The sequence below is a fragment of the Emiliania huxleyi genome (genome assembly GCF_000372725.1).
Source record: "Emiliania huxleyi CCMP1516 chromosome Unknown EMIHUscaffold_205, whole genome shotgun sequence".
NCBI lineage: Eukaryota > Haptophyta > Isochrysidales > Noelaerhabdaceae > Emiliania > Emiliania huxleyi.
Window position 1 is genome coordinate 93,569 of NW_005200552.1, and position 23,453 is coordinate 117,021.

A 23,453-nucleotide genomic window follows, 5' to 3' on the forward strand; every position below is an offset into this window, starting at 1 on the left:
CACTCGCAGCTGCCTCTGCGCGTCCTGTGGATGTACCTTTGTCGCGCGCCCGAGACGACTCGACGCCGCTGAGATCGGAGATCAAGCTCTGACAGGTCGCACGTCGCTCCTTTGACGCCGACGTGATTTACCCGTGCAGATCACATCAGGACACGGTCTCGACGCGCTCAGTACGACGCCTGCGACCCGTCTCGGGTCAGGTGGCACGACGCTCATCGGGCCTACCAGCGCTGCCGTACAGGTTGCCACGACGAGGTCGAGCACGCTTCTATACGCTCGCCGAGCCTTCCTTTCCATCCCGTTAGGCAGCCTGGGAACGGTGGCGATCAGAGGCAAAGCCTACGAGGGGTGGTGGAACCACATGTCACGGCTACTGCCGGCTCGACCCCACGATAGCCTCCGAAGGCTGACTTTGCGGCACCATCATCGGACGATGTCGACGAGTTGGGTCGCTCTCGCGGTAGCCAGATGACCTCTCATACTAGGATCATCGGCCATGGCCGCAGGGAGCGCGGGGGAGGGCGCTGGATGCAACACGGAGCTCCGTTGGAGACGTTTTCAAGATTAGCGTGTCAGAGTGAAATGGCACTAGCCTTTGAAAACTGAACAGTTTTCTCCCCGTTGATAAATGAGCTCGACTTAAGACAGTCAACAGGGGTGCCTGTCCCCCGCCTGAGACTAGAGACACCACTGCTGATACTGCCTCGGCGATAGTCAGGTCAGACTCGAGACACACGCACGCCATCCACACACGACCCACGGCCACACACCAACCTCCTCTACGAACGTAGATCACCGAAGCTTCAGTCAAGCTTTGCTTAACGCTGATACACTACCTGCAACCCCTCGCGACACTAAATCGTCGTCATTCTGCTCGGAGAGGACAGCCGGCCGCACGCTGCAAGCTTTGCCTGCGCAGGCGGTGGGAGAGCGTCGTGAGCCCGGGCGGCTGCCCACCGTCGCTAAAGTGTTGCTCCGCGAGCGCGAGGCGGCGTCGCCGAAGCGGCGGCGTTTGCGCCTGCACGATGTCGTTCAGCTCGCCTTGCGACGCGACCCGCAGGAAGGGGTGCGCCAGCATCTCGGCTGCGCTGGGCCGGCCGGCGGGGTCCTGTAGCATAGCGCGGCGAGGTGAGGGTTTAATGCTACAGTGCGACTGGACCATCAGCATGCGCTCCTTCACGAGCGCGGTGGCCACAAAGTCGCGTAGGCGGGCCGACGCCGCGCGGGCTGGGTCCAGCTCGGCGGGCGGCCCCTGCACAATCTGCATCATCGCCTGTGCGGGAGACGGCGATGGGGTCTGGTGGATGCTGCTGCGCACAGAATGGTAGTCGGCGGCATCTCAGATAGCTCTCGGCTTCGTCGCGCCTCGTAGATGCTGCACGCGGTCGAGAAGGGCGGCTTCATCTCGACGAGCTCGATGGCGGTGATGCCAAGCGACCAGATGTCGACCTAGGAGGAGGCAGGGGAGGGGGCAAGTGTGACGGATCTGGGAGCTGAACAATTTCAGGAACACGCACAGCGGCACGTCGCGAAACGCGAAGGGCGTGGGGGGAGGCGCGCCTTCGTGTCGTACCCTTGCTTGCCCGGCAGGAGACCCAACGTCTCTGGCGCCATCCAATGCGGCGTGCCTACGCGCCCCGCGTGGGATCTTTATGGGCACACTCGCCACCTCAGTCGGCCCTCTGGTGTGGCGCGCCAATCATCGTGCCCCGCTTGGACATGGTGTTGAAGAGCTGCGCCACCTGGGGACGTACGGCCGAGAGCTGGGCGAGGCGGGGCGAGGGTGAGCGTCTAACTAATGACCTGCGCCACCACTCCAAGGTCGGCGAGCTTGACGGTGCCGCTGGACGTCAGCAGCACGTTGGCCGACTTGATGTCGCGGTGAATGGCCTTGCGCTCGACGTGCATATAGTCGAGCGCACGCAGCACGCCCTGGCAGACGCACGCGACGCACGGCTCGCTAAAGCCGTGGCCCATCTTGCGCATCACCTGAACATGGCTGGGTAGGTGAAGAGGCGCAGCGCGCAAACGCACTCCACGGCGCCCTGCTCGTGCGCGTCGCCTCGAGCGTCGAACCCGCCTCGCAAAACTCCATCACCACCCACAGCGTCGAGCGCATCTGGTACTCGCGCATAAATGCGTCCTGCGAAACACGAAGGAGGTGTCAGCCTGCATAGCCTCCACCGTTTGGTCGCTCGCCCGCGCTGGAGCAGGCTTTGCCCCTTGGTGTGCCCGAGTCGCCTCTCCCTCTTCTCCTGTTTCTCGGCTACATCTCGGAATGTGGCGCCTTGTACGCAACGATGTGCTCGCAATCGCACTCACGCAGTATGCGAATCTCGCGCTTGATGTCCTCCGCCGTCTCCGCCTCGAGCGGCAGCACCTGTTCATGGCGTGATAGATACCCGTTTGCAATCTTGGCGGTGTCAGCCCCAATCTCAGCCACATCTCGGCCCCATCTCGGGCCGCATCTTGGCCGCATCTGGGGCCGCATCTCGGGCCGCATCTCGGGCCGCATCTCGGCCGCATCGCGGCGCACCTTAACTGCAACCTCCTCGTCGCCGCACATGCCGACATAGACGCTGCCGCACGAGCCCGCGCCGAGGTGGCGCGTGAGCACGGTCTTGCGCGAGTACGGCCGTGCCCTGTGCCGGCGCGGCGCAAGCCCATTGTGCCGTGGAGGCGGCTGTCCGAACACGCCGCCCGCCTCTGTAGCCTCCTCCCTCACGCGGTCGGCCTAGGGCAAGGTAAGGCAAGATTAGCGATGCTTGTCCATACGCTACGTTGGGCTGACCCTCGTGTCTTGTGAGCCCCGATTGGCATTGATGTGCCCGGCCCGCTGCGCTTGGGCGAGCCGCGGTGTGCGCGTGTGTGCACGTGTCTTTGTGAGGTGCGACCTGACGCGGCGTGCTGTTCTTGCTCGTCGGCCGGCTGCCAGGGCTGCTCGAGCCGTCGGAGAGGCGGCTCGTCGGTGCGGCACTGAGCGCCGCCTCTTCCGCCTGCTCACGCCGACCGCCGTGAAGCGGCGCACTCAACACTTCTCGGTGCGGGCACCGTCTGCATCTGCCTGCTGCGCCGCCTGCGCGGCCATCGCGTCAAAAGCCTCGGCCTGGAATGGCCCGTTTGGTTGCCGCTGGAGGGGTACCACGGCCGTGTCCCGCGACAGGCGCGGCCGCCGACTAAAGTCGAGCGCAAAACGCAGCGGGCGGTTCGGGCTCGGCCCCGCAGGAACCTATGCGGGACACACACTCTCCTCACAAACGTGCGCGGCTGGTGCGGGCATGGAGGGTGGGGCCGCGCGCAGCCGCCTCGTCACGTGGGCTTGCGGTTGGCGTCCAGCGTGCGTCGCGAGGCGGTGGAGGGGTCGAGGCGCGGCCCGACCCCGCCGTAACCCCTCGTCCACCTGAGCTCCGCGCAGCCTTTGGAGACTCAGCGGCAGGCTCGAGCGCCGCCGCCAGCGCCGCCTTCGCGCGCGATGCCGACGCCTCGGCCTCCTCGATCTCATGGCTACGCAACCTGCGGATACGGCGCTGGCATGTGTCACGGCCGGGTCTCAGAGGGGGTGGCTCCCTCTTGTGTCGTACAAGCCGGCTCATATCGAGCTTCGGAGTTACGAGCGGCCGTGCAGCCGCCGGCCGATGCGGAGTGCACTCATCGCTCGAGCTGCTCTCGGCTTCCCCCCCGCCGGCAGCCCCATCACTTCTGCTGCTACTGCAGCTGCCGCCACTGCCTCCCCTGCTGCCACAACAGCCGCCGCTGCCGCCGTGGCGGCCACTGCCGCCGTCCCAGCCGCTGGAACGGTCAGCGCTGTTCCTGCTGCCGATGCTGCCACCACCGCCGCGAGCGACGCCGTCACTGTCAGAACGGCTGTCGCTCCTACTTCTGCTCCCGCCGCGCGCGGCAACCGAACCGCATGCCCGCGCAACGCTTGTCACTTCGCGGCCACGCTTCTGCACGGCGGGATGATGGCGATAGCGCTCGAGAAGGCGTTTGAAGTGCGCCGCCGCTGCGGTCGAGTCGCCGGCGGCAGCGCGCTGCGCCAAGCAGAGCATCTCCTCCATGCTCATCGAGCGCACCTGCTCACGCAAGGCGATGCGTCGAGAGGTTTGCGAACAAACATGCCCTTCCTCACTCATCATCCGCACGGTGCGAGCCGGCTGTGGCGGCGGCCGCTGCGAGCCGCGAAGCTCCCAGAAGGGCCTCGACTTTGCCGAGAGCCGCCGCCCGCTGCCAACCTACGCGGTGGGGTGGAGTCAGGCGAGCGCTCCAGCCTCCACCGTCTCCAGAGAGGCTAGAGTCCAGTGGCAAGTGCTCCAGTCTTCTCAACGACAGTCATTCTCTCCGAGCCTGACTGTCGTTTCGCCGATTCTTCTCGGTCTTGGAAGCGCCCTTTGTTTTACAACCGCAAAGCCTTGGTTTGCAACATTCAGGATAGGGGGCGAGAATCACGATGAGAAACCAGGTACAGGGGAGGTTGCGTTAGTTTGTCACTCGCCATGCGCGTCCTTGGCTGACCCTCCAAAACTCCCTCCCCGCCGTTCGCGGCTCGGCTTGCGTATGCGGCTGGGAGCTTCGAGGACATGCAGGCGTCCCGCCCCCTCCGGCCATCCCCCCGGCTCCCATGCGCGCGGCCGCGACGCGCTGCGCACCCTCTTCCGCGCTGCACCCGCTCTCGGCATGGCCGTCGTCCGCCGAGATCACCTCCTATTCGCGCCGCAGGTGCACAACCAAGGGCTGGCCACCTCCGTATCCATCATGATGAAGCCAATGGGCCAAAATCGGACTCCGCTCCCCTCCCAGGTGGCCGGAGGGTACACCTCGGGTCGGCGTGCTGGGGGGGGCGCCGGTGCGCAAGCCCACTTTCCGGGCGACCCCGAGGGGGAGGAGGCCGGGCGAGTGGCAGCAACTCACTGTTAGTGTCCCGGGCCGCTGCGGCACCGTTTATACGGCCCCTCGTGATGTCTTTCCGAATTTGCATTGTGAGTCGTCCTCTGGCCAGCCGAGGGGCGCCAGAACGGCATGTGTACTGGTGCTGGGTGCGGGTGCGGAACGGGCTTTTTTTAACTCGCAACCAACTATACTATACAAGGACACCCTCAGGGGGGACACGCGGCGCATGTGCGTCACGTCAGGGTGGAGTTGGCGGTGGCCGAGCGTCGTCTCCAGATCGACTCGCAGCGCGGAGTCGAGGGTGAAGCGCGTCGCGCTGCGACACTCGAGAGCCGGCGGGATAGCCGTGGGGCGCGGCCGACTTTGAAGTCCTCAAAGATCCGGTGCGCATTCGTCCTCTGAGACCCACGCGTACAGGAAAGGGGCGAGAACGCGGCCATTCTCCATTGACAATCTAAGGCAACCTTGAGCTAGCCCGTTCCACACGGTGATCATAGCGGATGGGGGCTCGAGCGCACGCGAGCGCGCGAGATGGAGAAACGACAACCAAACGAGCGAGAGCTCGCTTACGAGACGCCAACCAAGATTAATCATGCCAACTTGCCGTGGCTGGCTGGGTAGCTGGGTGTGTGGTTGACGTGTGTGTGTCTCGCGCCGCGGACGGCCGGGAGTTTGGCCCCGCCGGATCGACATCGGCTGCCGTGGAACTGCCCCACCAGCAGGCTTGAGGCGCACTTCAGGCGTACTTCGTCGCCGGCACCGTCTTGAGCATCGGGTTGGCGAAGAACATGAGCTTGACGCCGGTAAGGGCGAGCCAGGCGGCGACGAGGTAAAAGGGCCGCGGGACCAGCACCTGCAGACATAACCCCGCCCAGACATCCAGCCTAGGTGTAGCCGAGATCTACCCGAGCTCCAGCTGAGATGTAGCCGAGGTCGAGCCGAGATCGCGCCTCGTGATCGAGGACGGCGAAGGTGGCGTGTGCCAGGTTCGCGCCCGCACCGCAGAAGCCGAGGCCGGTCAGCTTTCCGTTGAGCGTGTTCCACCTGCACAGCGCGATCCGCGGCCTGACGTTTTTGAGTGTCGCTGTGCTGTTGTGCGCAGCGCGCCTGACTGTGAAGAGCGCGCAGCCCAGTATGATGGCGAAGCCGCCACAGAATCGCAGCATGACCTCCATCTCGGCGGACAGCGGCCTCTCGACTTCCGGCGGCGCGTCGAAGAAAGGACGCAAGATCGCGTTTGGCGGGAACGGCTGGTAGAGAAGCTCGGGCCGTGCGCACATGATTCCGCCGAGCGCGAAGTGGACGAGCGCAGACAAGTCGGAGAAGTCGCCGTGCGGCATATACATACATGTGCGCTGGAGGACGGCGGAGAAGGAGAAAACGCGGTCGGGAGGTACGTCGTGTGCGTGTCTGGTGTGTGTGTGTGTGTGTGAACCCGCCAATGGCAATTATCAGTTGTGCGGCCGTCGCCGCGGCTCGCCTCTGCACATGTGCGTTTGTATATAACCGGAGACGGCGAGAAGGAGAAAAACACCGTCGCTGTTGTTTCTTTTTTCTAACTTACTAAGAATTTCTTAGCCCCGAGTAGAGGGGGCCGCTCCGCCGCTAGGGGAAACCCAAAGCGCAGACTAACCCTCGGAGACCCGTACACCGGTGTTTACTTTAAACGGCCCTTTCCCTGCCCGTATGCCGTAACCCGATATCGATCATCCGGCCCGCTGGGTGCGCTTCTTACATCTTGAGAGAGAGATTACATCTTAGCTCCCCGGCCCTGGATGTGAGGTTAATGACTGCACTGTCTCCAAGTGCTTCAAAGTGCCGCCACACCAGCAGCAGCACCACGAAGAACGCTCGGTCCTGGTAATAAGTATAACATCTCTGCCGTCGCGCAGCCCCCCATGGTCGTCCCCTCCAATGGTACACCCAACCCCCCCCCCCCCCCCCCCCACTCGTACAATGCCCTTCCCATTTCTTGTCCAGACACGGGGAGCCGCGCCCCTCATAGCTCTCCCGGCTGGGTCGGTACGAAGCGCCTCTCTGCTTCTCCGCCTCCCACGAAGACCCGAGGCTGCCCGCGAGACTACAAGTCGCCGCCGTGAGGGCCTTCGTTGGGGATGGCGGCGACGACGTACTTGTAAAAGATGGTTAGCGCGGCGGCGCTCACGCAAGCGACAAAGACGAAGACCCGCGCCTGAAAGGTCCAGGAATGGTCCGGGAATGGTCCGGGAAAGGTCCGGGAAAGGTCCGGGAACGGTCCGGGAAAGGTCCGGGAAAGGTCTAGGAAGGAGACAGAGACGACGACCCGCGCCTTTTTCTGGTCCGCCGCCTGCTGCTCAAGGAGCATCGACTCGATCGACTTGAGCCGCGCCTGTTCACAGCTGCCGGCTGTGAAGAGACGCCGTCCACGCCCGCGGCGGCTCGGCCGCGGTTCTCTTCTGTCGGCGCGCCTTGACCACCTCTGGGTCAGTCATCAGCTGGACCATCTCTGCAGCGGGCGCCTGCGGTAGGGTGAGGAAAGGTGAGGCAAGGCGAGGCAAGGGACCCAGGGTGGTGGGAAAAGGGCCGGGCGACCCTCGCGCCTCCCCGTCTAAAGCCAGGAGCTGGCGCGGCCTTCGAAGTGCGGGGGCCGGTGCCCCGGGCTCGCGGGTGAGGGGTGGGCGTGTGAGTGTGCGTGCGACCATGAAGAACTAGGTAGCCAGGTAGCTGGAGGCGAAGAAGGCACAGTCTGTGGCCAGAAAGTGGACAGCAGGCGGCATGGGTGTAGTGAGAGAGAGGTGGACACAGTCTCTGCCCAGCGACTGGGCACCACCGCCAGGCGGTTTGGGGCGGGACGCTAGCGAGGCGTAGAGACGGCCACACAGGAGCGACGCACTGTGAACGGGGTGGATCCTGGTAGCGATCTGTCTGCCTGCGGTGCGTATGAGCTCAATAGCTAGAGAGCTCGCACTAGAGGCCGTCCTCGCGCTCGCCTTCCTGGGACCCAGTGCTGACTTCTGACTGCCGTTGCTGTTTCTCGACTGTCTGTGCTTGTGCGTCTTGGGTCCGGGGTTGTGTTTTTGTGTGAAGGCGCCACGTGCAGCTCGCGCGAAGTAGTTATGTAGGTAGAGTGACTGTGCTCAGCTAGCAGCTACTAAGATCGACGACTGGCAGCGTGCGACACAGGAGCGACGCACGCGGTTGGAGCATGTCGAGTGTGCGCGACGGAGGAGCGCGCTCCCCATGTCCGGATCTACAGGGCGTGTGCTAGCGTGGCGCCTGTTGCGTGGCGCTGCCGTCCTTGGCAAGCTTCTCCGCGAGGTCGAGCGCGGAGGGGGCCTGCATGCGGTGCGTCATCAGCGGGTCCGCCTTCCACTCGATCAGCAGCGCCACCTGCCGCACGGGCGGCCGTGGTGAGGGTTGGGCGGGCGAGGGTGTGGAGTAGGCGAGAGCGGGTGGCAGGCGAGGGACAGCGTGCGTGGGACAGCGTGGGTGTCTGGTGTGTGTTGGTGCGGAGTCGGTGGGCAAGCTTGGTGGCGGGCAGCGAGCGGCGTGGAGTGAGGGTGGGGGGGTGGGGAGAGGAGAGAAAACGTCGGCGCCATGTCAACGTCCAGCCCTTCGACGGCCATGCTGAGCGGCGAGACGCCGAGATAATTCCCGTTGGGATCGGCGCCGTTCTGGATCATTTTGAGCACTGCGGAGGGAACACGGCCGCCGTCAGCACGCACAAAATCGGGGCACACGGCCGCCGTCAGCACCCACTGGGTGGGGGTGCAGCTGCATCGGAGAGGGCACTCGGGCAGCGACAGCGCACCTCGCATGTGCTGCTTCTCCTCCACGCACTGCAGGAGTGGCATGGCCTGTGCGCACGCGAGGTGGGTCGGTACGGGCGACGGGGATGTGAAAGAGGAGGCCGCTGTACGCACATCGCCCATTGATGGCCAAACCAGGATTCGCCGACTCCGCGAAGGCAGCGGCGGGCAGGCGCCGCCTATTTCTTCCTTTTTGAATACGACTGTCCTGGTCGAGAGTGTGTGCCGCCGAGGCGGGACCACTCGGGGACAGTGCTGACGGGACGCGGCTCGAAGGGTGTGGCTCCGCAGCGCGGCTGGCACTCGTCGCAGAGGCCTCACCTTCGAAAAGTCGGGCATGGCTCTACCCGCAACTTTCTCGCTAACACGCGCGCACCGCCGAGCCTGCGGCGGGCGCGCTGCGGCCGCACGTCTAACTTCGCCATAGTGCCACGACGTGCGGCCTAGATTTAGCCCACGCGCCTCTGCTCGCAAACACTCACCCATTGAATTGTCACTGCCCGTGAGTGCGAGATAGGGCTAGCCGTAGGCAGCTACCACCAACTTTGTCGCGTTGACCATCCCCTGCTCGCACCGGCGTGGGCTCGGCCTGAGCTCAGCCGCCTCGGGTGGGCGGCGGGGAGACGCACCGGGCTACGGGCTGCGAGAGCCGCCTTGAGAGCCGCGTTGTCGGTTGCGACAAAGAGTGGCAGTGACGGCTGCGTGGGCACGAGGGTGGCAGCGAGAGCAGTGGTAGCGGGCGGTGGTGGGGCAGCCGCGCGGCGCGGCGGCGGCGCACCTCGGCGCCGATGACGCACGCAACAGCGACGGCCGCCTGGAGGAGGGTGCTGCGCGTGTCCTTGATGTTCGTGTAGAAGTTGGACTTGGAGCGCAGCTTGCTTCCCTCGGCGCCATCGCCCATCCGAATATGCATCGAGTTGTACGGCGTCGCTGGCGCACCGAAGAGCTGCGCTTGCACTGTGTGGATCTCCGTGCGGAAAGCGGCGGCCGGGCCCTGGAAGAGGAAGCCGTACAGCGTGACGAAGTCAGCCGTGAAGTCTTGGCAGTTCCAGCACCCCGCGCCGGACACGCCGCCCGCCGTCACGCGCAGGTAGGTCGTGTCTGGCGGCGGCGCCCCGGTAAGGTTGGCCCAGCCAAAGCGGTAGACCTTCGGGTGGTTCTCCTTGTCGTCCAACAGCGCACGCTCCGTCGCGTTGGGTCGCCAGTCGATCTCAGCCGCCTCGAGCATGTCCTCCAGACGCTCTGGAGACGCCCAGTCGACGAGCAGCACGCGTCCCGAAGCAGCCGCCTGTATGCGCGAGGTGTGTGACGATGCACAAGGCCTCGCATGGGACCTGTGAGGAGAGGATTCTGCGGAGGCGGACCACGCGAAGCGTCCAGCCAATCTGATTGAAGCGACTGCCATGCCCGCCGCAGATGTTTCGGATCCCCTTCATGTGCTCGTGGCAGCTGTACATGACGTATTTAGCGGCAGGAGCGTTCCGGTGCTGGCGGTGCCAGACGGCGTATTCGTCGAGCCAGCTTGGGCGCGCCATCTGCAGGATGCTGTACAAAGCTAAAAGTACGTACAAAGCCTGTGGTGACGCGGCACATTGGTGCGGCGCAACACAACTTTGCGTGCTACGAGTATCAAAAGAAAAAATGCTCAAGGGAGGGAGACTCCCCGCCTATGCAACACCTAATACTCCGCTCAAGCAGAAGCGTGATGCCAACCACGATGGCCATCGGGTGCGACCGATCGTGCGCCAATTTTGTTTTTTTTTATGGCCGGGATTGACACAACGCGCCAAAAAACGGTCTATGCACGCGCTCCGCCCTCTCGGCGGCGCTGCCGCGCAGCCGCATTTAGCCGCATTTCTGTTTTCTTTTTTCGATACGCGGATGTAAAGCCGGGTAGAAAGTACGGAGGGTAAATAAAATATTCTTAGCTTCAAGCCCCCCGTCCGTCGACCGCGTCACTCATGTCCCACGAGTCCACATTCTCCCTCGTCACTCCGATCCCAGGGCCTCGAGCAGCCGCGCCGCCAGCACCGCCTTCAGGCCGGTGGCCTCGAGGCCGCGCTGCAGCAGTGCCTCCTTGAGCTTCGGCACGGTCAGCTTGCCCACGGCGGCCGCATCGGCCTCGGCCTTGAGCTCCGCCCGCGCCGCCGTCTCGCCAACCGTCATCTCCTCGTCGTCCTCCTCGTCGCCGCCGCCGGCAACAGCCGCCGCCTGCGGCGGCGCGGCGCGCACCCTCGCCCGCTTGGCCGAGGGCGGCGCGGCGCGCGCCGCCTCGAACTCGGCGACCATCCCGGCGGGGAGCTGCTTGGCTGGTTCCCACGTGTTGTCGTCGGGTCCGTCGTACCCCCTCCACTTGACCAGGTACTTGAGGCCTCGGCCCGAGCCCTTGGCCTCGAGCAAGGCCTCGACCTCGAACTCCTCCTCCTCCTCCTCCTCCTCCTCCATCTCCTCCTCCTCCTCCTCCTCCTCCGCACAAGAGGCGTCGCCCGCCACGCCGTCGCCGGCGTCAGCGTCGCGGGGACGCTTGGCCGGCTTGGCGGCGTCCAGCGCCACGGCCGCCCTCGCCGCCTTGGCCGCCTCCTTCCCGGCCGCCGTCCCCGCCGCCTTGGCCGCCACCTCCGCCACCTTTGCCGCCTCCTTCGCCGCCGCCTTCGCCCCCTTGGCCGCCTCCTTCTCCGCCTCCTTGGCCGCCGCCTTCGCCGCCTTCGCCGCCTCCCTCTCAGCCGCCTTGGCCGCCCTTGCCACCTCCTTCTCCGCCGCCTTGGCCGCCGCCTTCTCGGCCCTCGCCCTCTCCTTGGCCGCCCTCTCCTCCTCCCGGGCCCGCTCGGCGGCGGCCTCCGCGTCGGCCGCCGCCCGCCGCGCGCGCGCCAGGTGTGCGTCCATCGCCGACTGGTCGCCGCGCGCCCAGGCGTCGACGTACGCCCTGTCGCCTGAACGCAGCGCCGCCTTGCCGTACAGCGTGTTGCCCCCGTTGCGCGAGCGCGGCTGGCACCCGACGTGCTTCCACGACGTCATCATGAACGCGCCGCCGTAAGCCGTCTCGCCGAGCCCCTCCGTCCCGATGCGCACCTCGCCCTTGTCGATCGGGAGGTGGCACGCCTTGCATGTGGAGCGGCCCGACTTGGCGTACTCGACGACGGTCGGCCGCGTCTCCCATTGCGCGAGGAACGGGCCGCACCCGCCGCCGGCGACGGCCGCCTTGGGCGCCTTGGGCGCGGCCGCCGGCGCCCTTCGCACCGGGGCCGGCGCGCCTGCCGGCACGGGTACCCTGCCCTGGGGTGGGGGGGCGGCCGTGGCGGGGGGCGGCGCGCTCGCTGCCGCGTGCGCACGCGCCGTCGCCGCGACCGCGAATTGCGACGGCGCCACCGAGGAGGCCGCAAAGCGCGGGGTGGACATGGATGCGCCGGCAGCGCTCGGCGCCGGAGCGATCACTGCCAGCACAGCCGCCGCTGGGCGACCCGTCATGGCCGCGTTCGTCGAGGGCGGCGGGTTGGACGAGACAGGCAGCTTTGGCGCCGGCGCGCTGGACGCCGCGGCCTTGCCCTTCGACTGAGGGTGCCGAGGGCAGCCGGTGCAGCAGTTGCCGCACATTTGCAGCGTGCACGCCTTCGCCGCGGACGATCCACAAGCGCAGAAGCCGCCGCCGCCGCCGCCGCGCGGCGCTCCGCCGCCGCCGCCGCCTCCGCCGCCGCCGCCGCCGCGCGATGCACCGCCGCGCGATGCTCCGCCTCCGCGCGATCCTCCGCCTCCGCGCGGAGCACCACGATGGAGGGACGCGGCGAGGCGCTGCATCGATGACGAAGGGCCGCCGTACGCATCGGTGAAGCCCGCCTGTGCCATGTAGCCGGCGCCGAAGTCGTAGGCCTCGCCGGCCCAGTGGTTGTCGTCGAACCAGCCCATGAGAGGACGAGAGTGGCGCTGCCCTGCCCCCCCCGGGGGGGGGCGTAGAAGCTTGCTCGGTTTGCAGCGTGATTACCCGGGTAGCGAGTTCGCGCCAAATCGCCGCCTACAGTGGTTGCGGGCATTAAGAAAACAGGATGGCGCGGATCGCCGCCGTTTCTGAGCCTTTCCACAGCCCTCATCCACCCCGCGCCGTGGTTTCTTAGCTCCGGCCGGCACTCAAGCCAGCAGAGCCGGCGGGCCCGAAGGATTTTTAGGTAAGTAAGAGGTAAGCTGTAAGCTGCCGGTCCGCGAGGGCGATGCCAGAGTCTGCCGCTGAGTCGGCTCTCTGGATGACGGGGGAAGACGCACACACGCCTCCATCCACTCCACTCAGAACACCGCAGACTTTTGGAAAGTGACAAGTGCGCCGCGCCGCAGGCGAAGAGAAATTTTGAGCTGGGGCTCCCGTTCACACTCGTTTCTGGCCTTTTCTCGGGGCCGCGTCTGCGGCGCGCCGTGGTTTCTTAGATTTTTGCGGAAATCGCTCGGCGTGGTTTCTTAACACTACGTTTTCTTAATGCCCGCAACCCACTGTATTACAAAAAAACTTCTGAAAATTCTTAGCTCCCCGGCCCTGGATGTGAGGCTACCAACTGCACTCCAAGTGCTCCAAGTGCACATGTGTGTCCGCCTTGCGTTTGTTTCATAACATCGAAGGCTGCTAGCTCAAAAAAAATTACAACAAAGCTCCCTCGCACGACCCTGGGCACGGGACTGGCGCGTACTGGCACTAAAAGAAAGGGGAAAAGGCAAGAAGCGCGCTGCGAAGAGTCAAGAGACTCCCCGCCTAATCTCCATCTTGATTGCTGTGTATAGCCCGCAGAAGCTTCCGAGGCTTCTCTGACGACAACAAGTGGGGTACCGCGGTGGAGGGCACAGGTGGGACGTGGCCCTGTTCGGGCAATGTATCTGGCCCTGGCCATGTGAGGTAATGACTACACTCCAAGTGCTCCAAGTATCTGGGGTGTGTCGCACCGGCGGCGCAGCTCCCACCACCGTGGTTGCGCTGAAGTACGTCACCTGCCCGGACCGCGAACGAACGTCGCGGGAGCGACCGTTCGAGAAGTGGTAGAACTTCCACCCCCACAAACGAGAACCCTGCACAAAGATCGCATGGGCGGGGACCCGCTCCCTTTTACCCATCTCCCAGTAGAGGCGGAGGTCCCTGTTTTATTTATTAGGGCGCCGTGAAAAGAAATGAGCGTGACACCTGCATGTGACGTGCGCGCGCATTGCTCGCCTCGTCGCCCCTAGGCAGCAGCCTGGCGATGAAGGTGTTTTGTGTACAACTGGACGTGCATCGATGGCAACCAGAAGCGAGGCTGACACGTCCTATGCGCCGAGACAGTGCGAGGCGGTAAAGGGAGAGGAGGGAGCACTACCGGGCGATGAGGAGAGGCGCGTACAGCAATGGCGCGTACAGCGAGCGCCTGGGCTTCGCACTCTGCGGTGTGGGCGAGTGTCCGCCTCCTTGACTTGCGGCTCAGCCGGCCCCTCAGAATAGACCCCTGGGTGCGATCTCCTCGCAGCTGCGAGAGCATGGGGCGGGGCGGCAAGCTCGTGGCCGACTCGGCGGCGTCGCTCGACGTACTTCCCGAATGGCCACTCCCGCCCTCCGCTCCGCGCTCTAGCTCGAGAGCAGCCTTGTCGCTCTCATCGCTGCTGCCCTCCTCGTCACCCCCCGGCTCCGCGCCGACCGAGCTGAAGTACGAGAGACCGACGAGCCCGACCGTCGCAGTGACCACCCCGCACGCGTATGCCCAGAGGTCCCCCGAAGACAGAGACTCAAACTCGTCGAGCAGGACGCCGCCGGCCGACGTGGTGCACACGATGAGCAAGAACTGGTAGGCCGGCACGGCGAGCGCCACAGCCGCACCGACGAGAGTACGGTTGAGGAGGGTCAGGTGCAGCGGCGCCGAGACGCAGAGGCCGAGGAGCGCCAGCGCGAGTGGCACGGCAGTCGCGGGGAAGGCAGAGGCGGTGGTCGAGACGACCTTAAGCATCAGTTGGGAGATGCAGCCAGTGGCCGCCGCGGCGAAGGCGGAGATCAGCGGCAACACCGAGGACTTGTCGCTGACTCCGCAGACGCTCTTGGAGAGAACGAGAGCCGCGGTGATCAAGGCAGCGGCAGCAAAGAGCGCAAAGCGCGGGCGCGTATACGCCGCCAGGAGTGCGGGCAGCGAAGGCGCGCTCTCCTCGTGCGGGCCGAATGTGGATACGAGAGTCACGCCCAGCAGAACCAAAGCGATGCACGCGAGGTCCGCGCGCTCCAGCCTCTCTGCTGGAGAGGTGAGCAGGCCGCTGGCAGCCAGGAGCAACGAGAACGCGATGGTCAGGCCAGCGAAGGGCGCGACGACCGAGAGCGGCAGGACCCCGAGGACCGCCACCTCGACGACCGTTGCAAGGATGCCGAGCAGCACGAACCCCGCAATCCACTTTGGAGCCACGGTGGGAGGTCCGGACTGCTGTCGCCGGCCGCCTTCATCAACAGCAAGCCAGAGGCGCCGCAGAAGCAGCCGACGGGCAGCAGCAGCATCCCCGCGCTGCGCGAAAGCGGCATGTTGACCTCAATGGTGCCCACTAGTGGTAGTGGCGGCGCTAGTGGTAGTGGCGGCGCTCCAAGAGTGGTGCTCTTGGGAAGAGGTTCCTCCTTTCCGCTCCCCCCCCGCAAGGCGCGAGACACATCAATCACACACTATGTACCCCCCACTCGTCTGGCGCGACACGCCGCAGGATGGCCGCCGCCGCCGCCTTTGCAGCGCCCCCGTGGCCTCCTCCCGGCTCCACTCGTGGCCGGCGGGTGCCACAGGGTCCGCAGCAGGCTGCCAGCAGGCCCGAGCGGTGGCTCGCGACGCGACTCGGCTGCGCCGCCTCCTCGCCGCCGAGTGCTGCGAGCGTCGAGCGAGTCGCCGGCGAGCCATCCGCCACAGCCTTAGCTGCCGGTCCACGCACTCCCAGGCACACGGAGGGACCCAGCAGCGTCGCCGCACGCGTCTGAGCCACGCGTCGGCGATGCAAACAGGCTGTGACTTCACCCGGCAGAGCCTCGACGACTGCTCGGTGCGGAGTGTACTGTTGCGAGGCGCCGCTGGGCGGCGGCGCGCGGCTCCTCGCTGCTTCGGCGCGCCGCGCTGGCGCTCTGCGGCGGACGGTGCCGTTGGCTCGCCGTTGCCTCGCTCGTGGACGTCCCATTGAAGCACGCGGTGCGGCGCCTCTCGGTGGGCCCATTGCGCCTCTCACTACACACTCCCTGCTCTCTCCCGACCTCACTCCACGGTGCGTCACGATCGTGGCGGCGATGCGCCGCAGGCGCTCGTCATCGCGCGCATGGCCGTGGCGCCGCGTCCAGGCGGCAAGCGCACCGTGCCATGCCTGCGGTGGCGCTGCCACCGACAGCGCCACCACCGCACACTCACGTGCCGTGAGGAAACGCCACGTCGCGTGTCACTTCACGGTGTGCCGTGATCGTGGCGGCGATGCGCTGCAGGCGCTCGTCATCGCGCGCACGGCCGTGGCGCCGCGTCCAGGCGGCAAGCGCACCGTGCCATGCCTGCGGTGGCGCTGCCACCGACAGCGCCACCACCGCACACTCACGTGCCGTGAGGAAACGCCACGTCGCGTGTCACTTCACGGTGTGCCGTGATCGTGGCGGCGATGCGCCGCAGGCGCTCGTCATCGCGCGCACGGCCGTGGCGCCGCGTCCAGGCGGCAAGCGCACCGTGCCATGCCTGCGGTGGCGCTGCCACCGACAGCGCCACCAACACTCACGTACCGTGAGGAAACGCCGCCGCGTCGCGTGCGTGGCGCGGCTATCACTAGCGGCCGGCGCTCGTCGGGTGATGGTGTCGCGGGCCGGCGCTCCAGTGTCGAGACGCACTTGGAGCACTTGGAGTGCAGGTAGAATTCTTTTTCACGCGTGTCAAAAGTCGAGCTCTCGCGCGAGTGCCAAGGTGCTCGAGAGTCTCGCCTCATGGCCTGCTGCGACAGGTGCGGCGAACGTCATCGGACCATAGACTGCCCACACTTCCCGAAGCCTCGCGGGAAGCATCCGGACGCGCAGTTGCAAGGCCCAAGGCGCAACCTCTCCCCAGACGTGGAGGCTGTCGTTCGGCGCGGTACTCTCGTGGCCAGACCCCAGACGGTTCGTGCCTCTTCAATTCCTTCGCGTACTGCGAGCAGCAAGACGCTGGGTGGCTCTTTGGAGCGGCGACGCCCGCCAGCATTCGGCGTCAATGTGCCGAGTGGCTGCAGGAGCACGGCAACTATGTGCACAACGGGCTGCGCATCGCCAAGTGGATCGAGCATGAATGTGGCCAGCAACTGTCGGTCAAGGACTACGCGTTGCAAATGCAGCGGTGCCGAGGCCGTGTTTGCTGGGGCGGCGCGCTCGAGATCCTCGCCTACTCGCGGTTGCGCTCCGTGAACGTTGCGGTGTGGATACCGACCGATGGCAGGCCCAAGCACTTCACGCTCACCTCGCGCTTCGAGGTGACCGGTGCATTGACTACGGTCAACTTGTGCCGGTCACAGCGCATGCATTACGATGTGGTCGAGCTGGTCGGCGAGCCGGTCACGGGCGGGCAAGAGCGAGAGCGGCGGTCGGCGGCGGCCGCCAGGAAGAAGGAGGAGGAGGCGCAGAGCCAGAGGCTGCAGGTCGACGCCTTCATGCGCAGCTGTCGCCTCGGCAGCCGCGGCGGCGGCGGCGCGTCGGCCGTCGCCAAGGGCGGCGGCAAGGGCGGCGGCAGGGGCGGCGGCAAGGGCGGCGGCAAGGGGCAAGGCGGCGGTGGCGGCGGTGGCGGCGGTGGCGGCGGTGGCGGCGGTTTGCTCGCACAGCAGACGGGTCGCGAGCCGGGAAATCGCAGCAGTCTCGCTGAATCTCGCCGCCCCAGGCTCTAGAGGTGGAGAGACTGGCCTTCCTGGTCAAGCAGGACATGCCCCTGCTAGCATGCCAAGCAAGGGCTCGCGGGTCGAGGTTGTTTTTGCGCCACACCACCCTGCCACCGCTGCCACCGAAGGCAAACGTTTGCCAAGCGCGGGGCGTGAACATAACGACTTTACTGCGATGGCAGACACGGCCGAGCAGACGAGGGTGGCGCTGCCGTGGCAGCGGGGAGATGCGAGGGGCACGCTCAACCTGCCGGCGGCGACCAAGGTGGAGGACCTCAAGCTGTGCCTCAGCGCGAGCGACTGCGCCGCGGTGATGTTTGACACGGTCATCATCGAGGTGAGGAAGGGCGGCTCTGTCCTCAAGCGCAAGCTCGACACGCAGGAGCAGGACGCGGTTGTCGACCCGTCGTGGACGCATCCTCTCCAAGCCGCCCGCCGAGGAGCCTCCGCCGGAGCCTCTCACGGAGGTGCGCGTCTACACCCACCAGCGCGCCGAGGAGCTCGACCACGTCCCGCTCCGCCCGGATTTCACTGTGCTGGTCCTCCTTTCGAGGGAATCGGTGCTGTGCCTGTGCTCAGTCGGGAGATCTTGCTCTGGAGGGCTGCATATCTAGCCTCACTGGGAGCCTGCCTTTGGGTCATGAGGGCAGGGGCCAGGCATCTCCTGTGGTGCATTCTTGGCAGCCAAGGAGCAAAGCACGCGGCCCTGGCCAGCTGTGGTGTGGCTGGGAAGCCGTGCTAAAGTTGCGTGCCCGCACTAAAGATGCGGGACCCACACTAAATGTACTGCAGCTGCCCGCACCTAAAGTGAACTAAATGTGGCGCTAAATTGGAGATAAAACACACTAAATATGCGCTAAATATGCGCTAAATATGTGCTAAATATGTGCTAAATATGTACTAAATTTGCGCTAAATTTGCGCTAAAGTCGCACTTACACACGCACTCGAACATACACTAAATAGCGCACTAAACTATCACTAAAGTTCATTCGCACGCACTAAATTTAGACCCAGGCGCCCTCCCCAAACGCTGACTAAAAGGTTATTTGTGTGCCCGCCTTGCGTTTGTTTCATAACATCGAAGGCTGCTAGCTCAAAAAAATACAACAAAGCTCCCTCGCACGATCCTGGGCACGGGACTGGCGCGCACTGGCACTAAAAGAAAGGGGAAAAGGCAAGAAGCGCGGCCGCTGCGAAGAGACTCCCCGCCTAATCTCCATCCATCTTGATTGCTGTATATAGCCCGCAGAAGCTCCGAGGCTTCTCGGAGGGCACAGGGGACGTGGCCCTGTTCGGGCAATGTATCTGGCCCTGGATGTGAGGTAATGACTACACTCCAAGTGCTCCAAGTATCTGGGGTGTGTCGCACCGGCGGCGCAGCTCCCACCACCGTGGTTGCGCTGAAGTACGTCCTGCCCGGACCGCGAACGAACGTCGCGGGAGCGACCGTTCGAGAAGTGGTAGAACTTCCACCCCCACAAACGAGAACCCTGCACAAAGATCGCATGGGCGGGGACCCGCTCCCTTTTACCCATCTCCCAGTAGAGGCGGAGGTCCCTGTTTTATTTATTAGGGCGCCGTGAAAAAAAATGAGCGTGACACCTGCATGTGACGTGCGCGCGCATTGCTCGCCTCGTCGCCCCTAGGCAGCAGCCTGGCGATGAAGGTGTTTTGTGTACAACTGGACGTGCATCGATGGCAACCAGAAGCGAGGCTGACACGTCCTATGCGCCGAGACAGTGCGAGGCGGTAAAGGGAGAGAGGAGGGAGCACTACCGGGCGATGAGGAGAGGCGCGGCGGACGTGCTCAAAGCGCTACGTTGGACGCCGCCGAAGTCAAGGAGGCGGACACTCGCCCACACCGCAGAGTGTGCGAAGCCCAGGCGCTCGCTGTACGCGCCATTGCTGGGGCGACGAAGAGGTGCGCAGGGAGAAGGGAGAGCGACGAGGAATGGGAGGCGATGGAGCAACTGCTCGCTGGAAGACTGCCCGAGCCGAGTGTGATGGACCAGGACCCGCCAGAAGACATCATGAGGGAGTATGACACACGGGTGGTGACTTCACTCAAGGCACTGCAGCAGACGGCGGCGTCAATAATCAAAGTACGGGAAGGGGGAAGAGGAAGGGACTTGAGGCGGAGAGGAAGGAACGAGTGGCCGCGGAAACAGAACGCCTGAAAGAGGGACAGAAGGAAAGAAAGGAGAGGATACGAGAAATGGAGTGGGCGGCGAATGCGTGTATTTGCTGGCGACGGAGGCGACATCGACTAACGTGAGGCCGAGGAGAAGGAAAGGGAGGAGGCAGAGAGACGCCTCGAAGCGGGGAGAGGCAGAACGCGACAAGAGCGATGGGGATGACACTCAAAACGACCCACTGCGAGCTCGAAGGCGAAGGCCGGCGCAGGAAGCGCGGTGACAGGAGCGACGATGTGGCGAGCGCCGGAGGGAAGCGACGACAGCGAGGGGACGAGGACGACGAGCAGAGAGGAGAACAGACGGCGAGCGGCGCACGCGAGGGCGACCACGGAGGAGAAAACAGACGGGACGAGGGGAAGGAAACGCGGCCCGCAAGGACGCGGAGGCAGACGGCAAGATACGTCGCCGGACCAGCGACAGGAAGCGCAGGAAAACAAAAAGAACAAGACCAGGAGCATGGAGACGCGAGGGAAGGCGCGAGGCGCTCCGCCGACAAGCAGCAGAGGCGGCGGCGAAAGTAACGACGGCCATGCTAACGACGGGCGGCACGGACGGTGGTAGGGGCGAAGGTAGGCCTCTCTAGCATAGCGGAAGGGGAACTAGGCCTACTGGCGACGAGGAGGCTGGAAAAATTCGAGAGGTTAGCATCTACACTGGGGAGATCTTCCGGACAGGAACGGCGCAGCCACCAGAGACAGTACCAGACGAACTGTCACGACACACGGCAGCAGGGGGGACGCAGCTGGATGGAAGTGACGATGAGAGCGAGGACGACTTTGACAGCGTCGCGGCGCGCCTGGGAGAAATTAACTTCGACTGGCCAGCAGCATCGAACGAGCCGAAGCAAGGCACGCGGGCGACGGGGGCGACGCACTTCGTTCGCTACGAGGAGATACAACTAGGCAAGGCAGCTGCGCAAGTGATGGTCCTGTTTGCAGAGAAAGGAGTCAAGGAAGGCAAAGAAATCACATGGTCATATGGGGACTCATACAGGAGCCACCGCAAGGCGCTAGGATACAGGGCGGGGACGAACGAGGGCGAATCCGTCCGAACGCAATAACACCGTGCGCGCGAGAATGGCCTCGCCGGGTGGTGCGGCCGCAGCAGCTATGGCAGCAACCGCAACAGAGGCAGCATGTGTGTATGTAGGCATCAGCGGTGCAGAAGCAGGCAGCGGCAGCTGTTCACAGCCTTGTTATTGAGAAGGAAATACGTCCTATGGCGCTGTGCGCTGGTCTATGAGAGGTTGAGGTGCGAGCCCTGGAGGCCCTGGGGATGGGGTGAGACTACCCGCGGGCCTAGAAGGCCCTCGCGCGGGGGGGGGTGGGGAGAGAGAGAATTCTTGATACGAAACCACGACGACACACACCAGTCGACTCGCATCGGTTGCCTCCATGAACGGCGGAGCTATTCTCGCGCCCACACCACACCTGGCTCCAACGTGGACACGCCCATAGCTGGGGACACTACTAGGTCACGCATGGCATCACAGAAGTTTTATCTCTGGGCCCCGAAAGGCATCTCTAGCAGTGTCGTTACACATGCCCCCTCCCCTCCTGGGCGCATGCGCCTCACGTCTCGCCAGAGCATAAGCCCTTGGCGTGTGGCGAGACGAGTTTTTCGCCATCTCAGCGAGCAGCAACCCGCCCGCCGCAAACAGCCGGAGGCCTCGCCGCGGCACTGGCTGCGCCGCGGTCCCGCACCCGTCGACGCAGCTCCCCCCGCGGAAGACCGCGCGTAGCAACGTCTTGACGATCGAGATGAGCGTGCCTGAAGCTCGCCCACCTACTGCCCCTGAGAGTTGGTTATGAGTGGGCTCGGCTCCCCCCCTTGGGATCGAAGCTTCCACGACCTCACACCCAACATTCCAGGCGGGATCAGAAGGGGACTCCACACCGGACACCGCCCGGGCACAGCCCCCCTACCCGTCGGATCGCACAGGGCCCCCTCGGAGCAGCCCACACACAATCACGCATCGGCAGATTGAGTGCCTGAGTCAGGCAGACAGCACAGACAAGAGGAGAGAGAGGAGAGAGAGAGAGAGAGAGAGGAGAGAGGAGAGGGTGAGGGTGTGAACACACGTGAGGAGTGGGGGAGGGTGTCTGTGGTGGGCTGTAGTCCTACTACGTGGTTACAACCACGCGCCCCTCAGGAGCTTAAGGTAGAGCTGAGCGTCCAAGACGCCTCGGTGCCTCCCACCGGCGTGAGACCATCCGGATCTTTCCACCGCGCCCTCCGGGCTGAGTGGTCCCCGCGATGGCCCACGGTCCTCCGTCGCCTGGTTGAACCCCCTGCCTCCCGGTTGACCCCCCGGTCCCCGTACACGACCATGAAATAAACTCAAAGTCCACCACAGCCACCAGCCTCCACCTCCACCCGCGAGCCGCCACCGCTGCCGCCCGCGACGCCGCCCGCCGCGTCAGATAGCCGCGACGCGCGCATCGAGTCGCGTCGGAGAGCCGCGCCGCACCAGCAGCAGTACCTGCACCACCAGCAGCAGCAGCAGCACCACCACCACCACCCGAGAGAGAAGCGCACCTGCCCGACGCCGCCCGCCGCGTCAGACGCTCGCGACGCGCGCGTCGAGCCCAGTCGCACAGCCGCGCCGCGCCAGCAGCAGCATCGGCACCAGCAGCAGCAGCACCACCACCACCACCAGCAACAGAGACAGGCAGTGCAGGCGCAGAGGCGCTCGCAGAGCGGCGCTCAGCGCCGCGCACGCCACGCCGCGGACCGTCGGACGAGCGCACCGTACGTCGGCGGCGAGCCGCGTCGCCAGCCGTCTCGCGAGAGAGCGGCGCCGCCGCGTGCGCGCAGCAGCCGCCGCGGCAGAGGCGAGCCGCGGCGACGTCCGCACTAACGGATAACGGCCATTGGCGGTTTCTCTCTCTCTCTCTCTCTCTCTCTCTCGGGGGGTGGGACATCAGGCGGCGGGACATTCACACCCCGAGCTTTGGCGCCAGTTCGCTTCGCGGTTGGGCGTCGGCGCGCGCTGCTTCCCCACCGCTGCGCCACCCCCCCGATGAGCACGACGGGCCTCGACCCCGCGGACGAGGAGGAGCTCCTCCTCATCATCTCCGGCCTCGGCCTCGCCAACGGCGGCGACGGGGGCGATGAGTACATGATCGGCGCCGAGGCGAGCGAGTGCCTGAGCGACATGCAGCGATACCTGCGGCGCGACGACCCGCACGTGATGGCGTGCCACCGCGCGCTGGGCCAGTGGCGCGTGCTGCAGACCCACCTCCTCCCCATCCTGCGCGCCAACGGCACCGACCCGCAGCTCGTCTTTTCGGCGCTCAAGGTCGTCGTCAAGCTGACGATGAAGCCGGAGCAGCTCGGCATCCGGATGGAGGACATGCTGAAGGAGCGCAAGTCGCCGGACCCGATCGTCGGCGCCCACCTCGACGAGCTCAAGACCTACCACCGCGCGTACACAAAGGCATTCGCCGACGACGCGGCGAACCTGCGCGCGCTGGTCGCACTCATCGCCCGCCCGCTCGCCACTGAGGAGGAGGAGAGGCCCGAGGAGGACCAGATGATCATCGAGCTCGTCGTCGCCCTCCTCGTCAACCTGCTCCACACCCGCGCGCCCGACGCGCCTCCGCCTCCCCCGGGCGCCGCGCAGGCGGCCGCTGCGGCGGACGTCGAGACTCTCCGGCGCCTGCTCACCACTCTCGAGGCGGAGCACGGGCTCGAGCTGGTCGTGTACATGCTGCAGCAGATTGACGAGTCCGAGGCCTTCCGCGCCTGGA

At 65.4% G+C, this 23,453-nt stretch overlaps 7 protein-coding genes across 7 annotated transcripts in view; 2 read left to right on the top strand and 5 right to left on the bottom strand.

The window, feature by feature from the left end:
• Nucleotides 1–865: 865 nt before the first annotated feature.
• On the bottom strand, nucleotides 866–1,270 carry EMIHUDRAFT_234506 (hypothetical protein; the record flags this gene model as incomplete). The annotated part of the gene is made up of 1 exon (XM_005781209.1): nucleotides 866–1,270. The coding sequence occupies one exon, from the start codon at nucleotides 1,268–1,270 to the stop codon at nucleotides 866–868; it is 405 nt and encodes a 134-aa protein (XP_005781266.1).
• Nucleotides 1,271–1,670: 400 nt separating this feature from the next.
• On the bottom strand, nucleotides 1,671–4,064 carry EMIHUDRAFT_234507 (hypothetical protein; the record flags this gene model as incomplete). The annotated part of the gene is made up of 7 exons (XM_005781210.1): nucleotides 1,671–1,742; nucleotides 1,816–1,989; nucleotides 2,099–2,143; nucleotides 2,300–2,380; nucleotides 2,618–2,734; nucleotides 2,895–2,996; nucleotides 3,933–4,064. 7 exons carry the CDS (start codon nucleotides 4,062–4,064, stop codon nucleotides 1,671–1,673), a joined length of 723 nt encoding a protein of 240 aa, XP_005781267.1.
• Nucleotides 4,065–5,380: 1,316 nt separating this feature from the next.
• EMIHUDRAFT_456906 (hypothetical protein) lies at nucleotides 5,381–6,197 on the bottom strand (the record flags this gene model as incomplete). The annotated part of the gene is made up of 3 exons (XM_005781211.1): nucleotides 5,381–5,740; nucleotides 5,838–5,931; nucleotides 5,995–6,197. Coding segments are annotated over 3 exons (560 nt in total), but the record flags the coding sequence as incomplete, so codon positions are not given.
• A 4,467-nt stretch (nucleotides 6,198–10,664) lies between these two features.
• On the bottom strand, nucleotides 10,665–12,575 carry EMIHUDRAFT_114025 (hypothetical protein; the record flags this gene model as incomplete). Its single annotated transcript, XM_005781212.1, has 2 exons — nucleotides 10,665–11,926; nucleotides 12,005–12,575. 2 exons carry the CDS (start codon nucleotides 12,573–12,575, stop codon nucleotides 10,665–10,667), a joined length of 1,833 nt encoding a protein of 610 aa, XP_005781269.1.
• An 813-nt stretch (nucleotides 12,576–13,388) lies between these two features.
• On the bottom strand, nucleotides 13,389–15,177 carry EMIHUDRAFT_114026 (hypothetical protein; the record flags this gene model as incomplete). Its single annotated transcript, XM_005781213.1, has 4 exons — nucleotides 13,389–13,457; nucleotides 13,593–13,782; nucleotides 14,061–14,895; nucleotides 15,054–15,177. The coding sequence occupies 4 exons, from the start codon at nucleotides 15,175–15,177 to the stop codon at nucleotides 13,389–13,391; spliced, it is 1,218 nt and encodes a 405-aa protein (XP_005781270.1).
• Nucleotides 15,178–15,351: 174 nt separating this feature from the next.
• EMIHUDRAFT_234514 (hypothetical protein) lies at nucleotides 15,352–16,220 on the top strand (the record flags this gene model as incomplete). The annotated part of the gene is made up of 4 exons (XM_005781214.1): nucleotides 15,352–15,559; nucleotides 15,640–15,677; nucleotides 15,927–15,994; nucleotides 16,145–16,220. The coding sequence occupies 4 exons, from the start codon at nucleotides 15,352–15,354 to the stop codon at nucleotides 16,218–16,220; spliced, it is 390 nt and encodes a 129-aa protein (XP_005781271.1).
• A 6,503-nt stretch (nucleotides 16,221–22,723) lies between these two features.
• EMIHUDRAFT_114028 (hypothetical protein) overlaps nucleotides 22,724–23,453 on the top strand; it is a gene marked incomplete at both ends in the record, with an annotated part of 6,238 nt that continues 5,508 nt past the window's right edge. Inside the window, one exon of the mRNA XM_005781215.1 lies at nucleotides 22,724–23,401. Coding sequence (XP_005781272.1) covers nucleotides 22,724–23,401 — 678 coding nt within the window. The remainder of the gene's footprint in view (nucleotides 23,402–23,453) is intronic.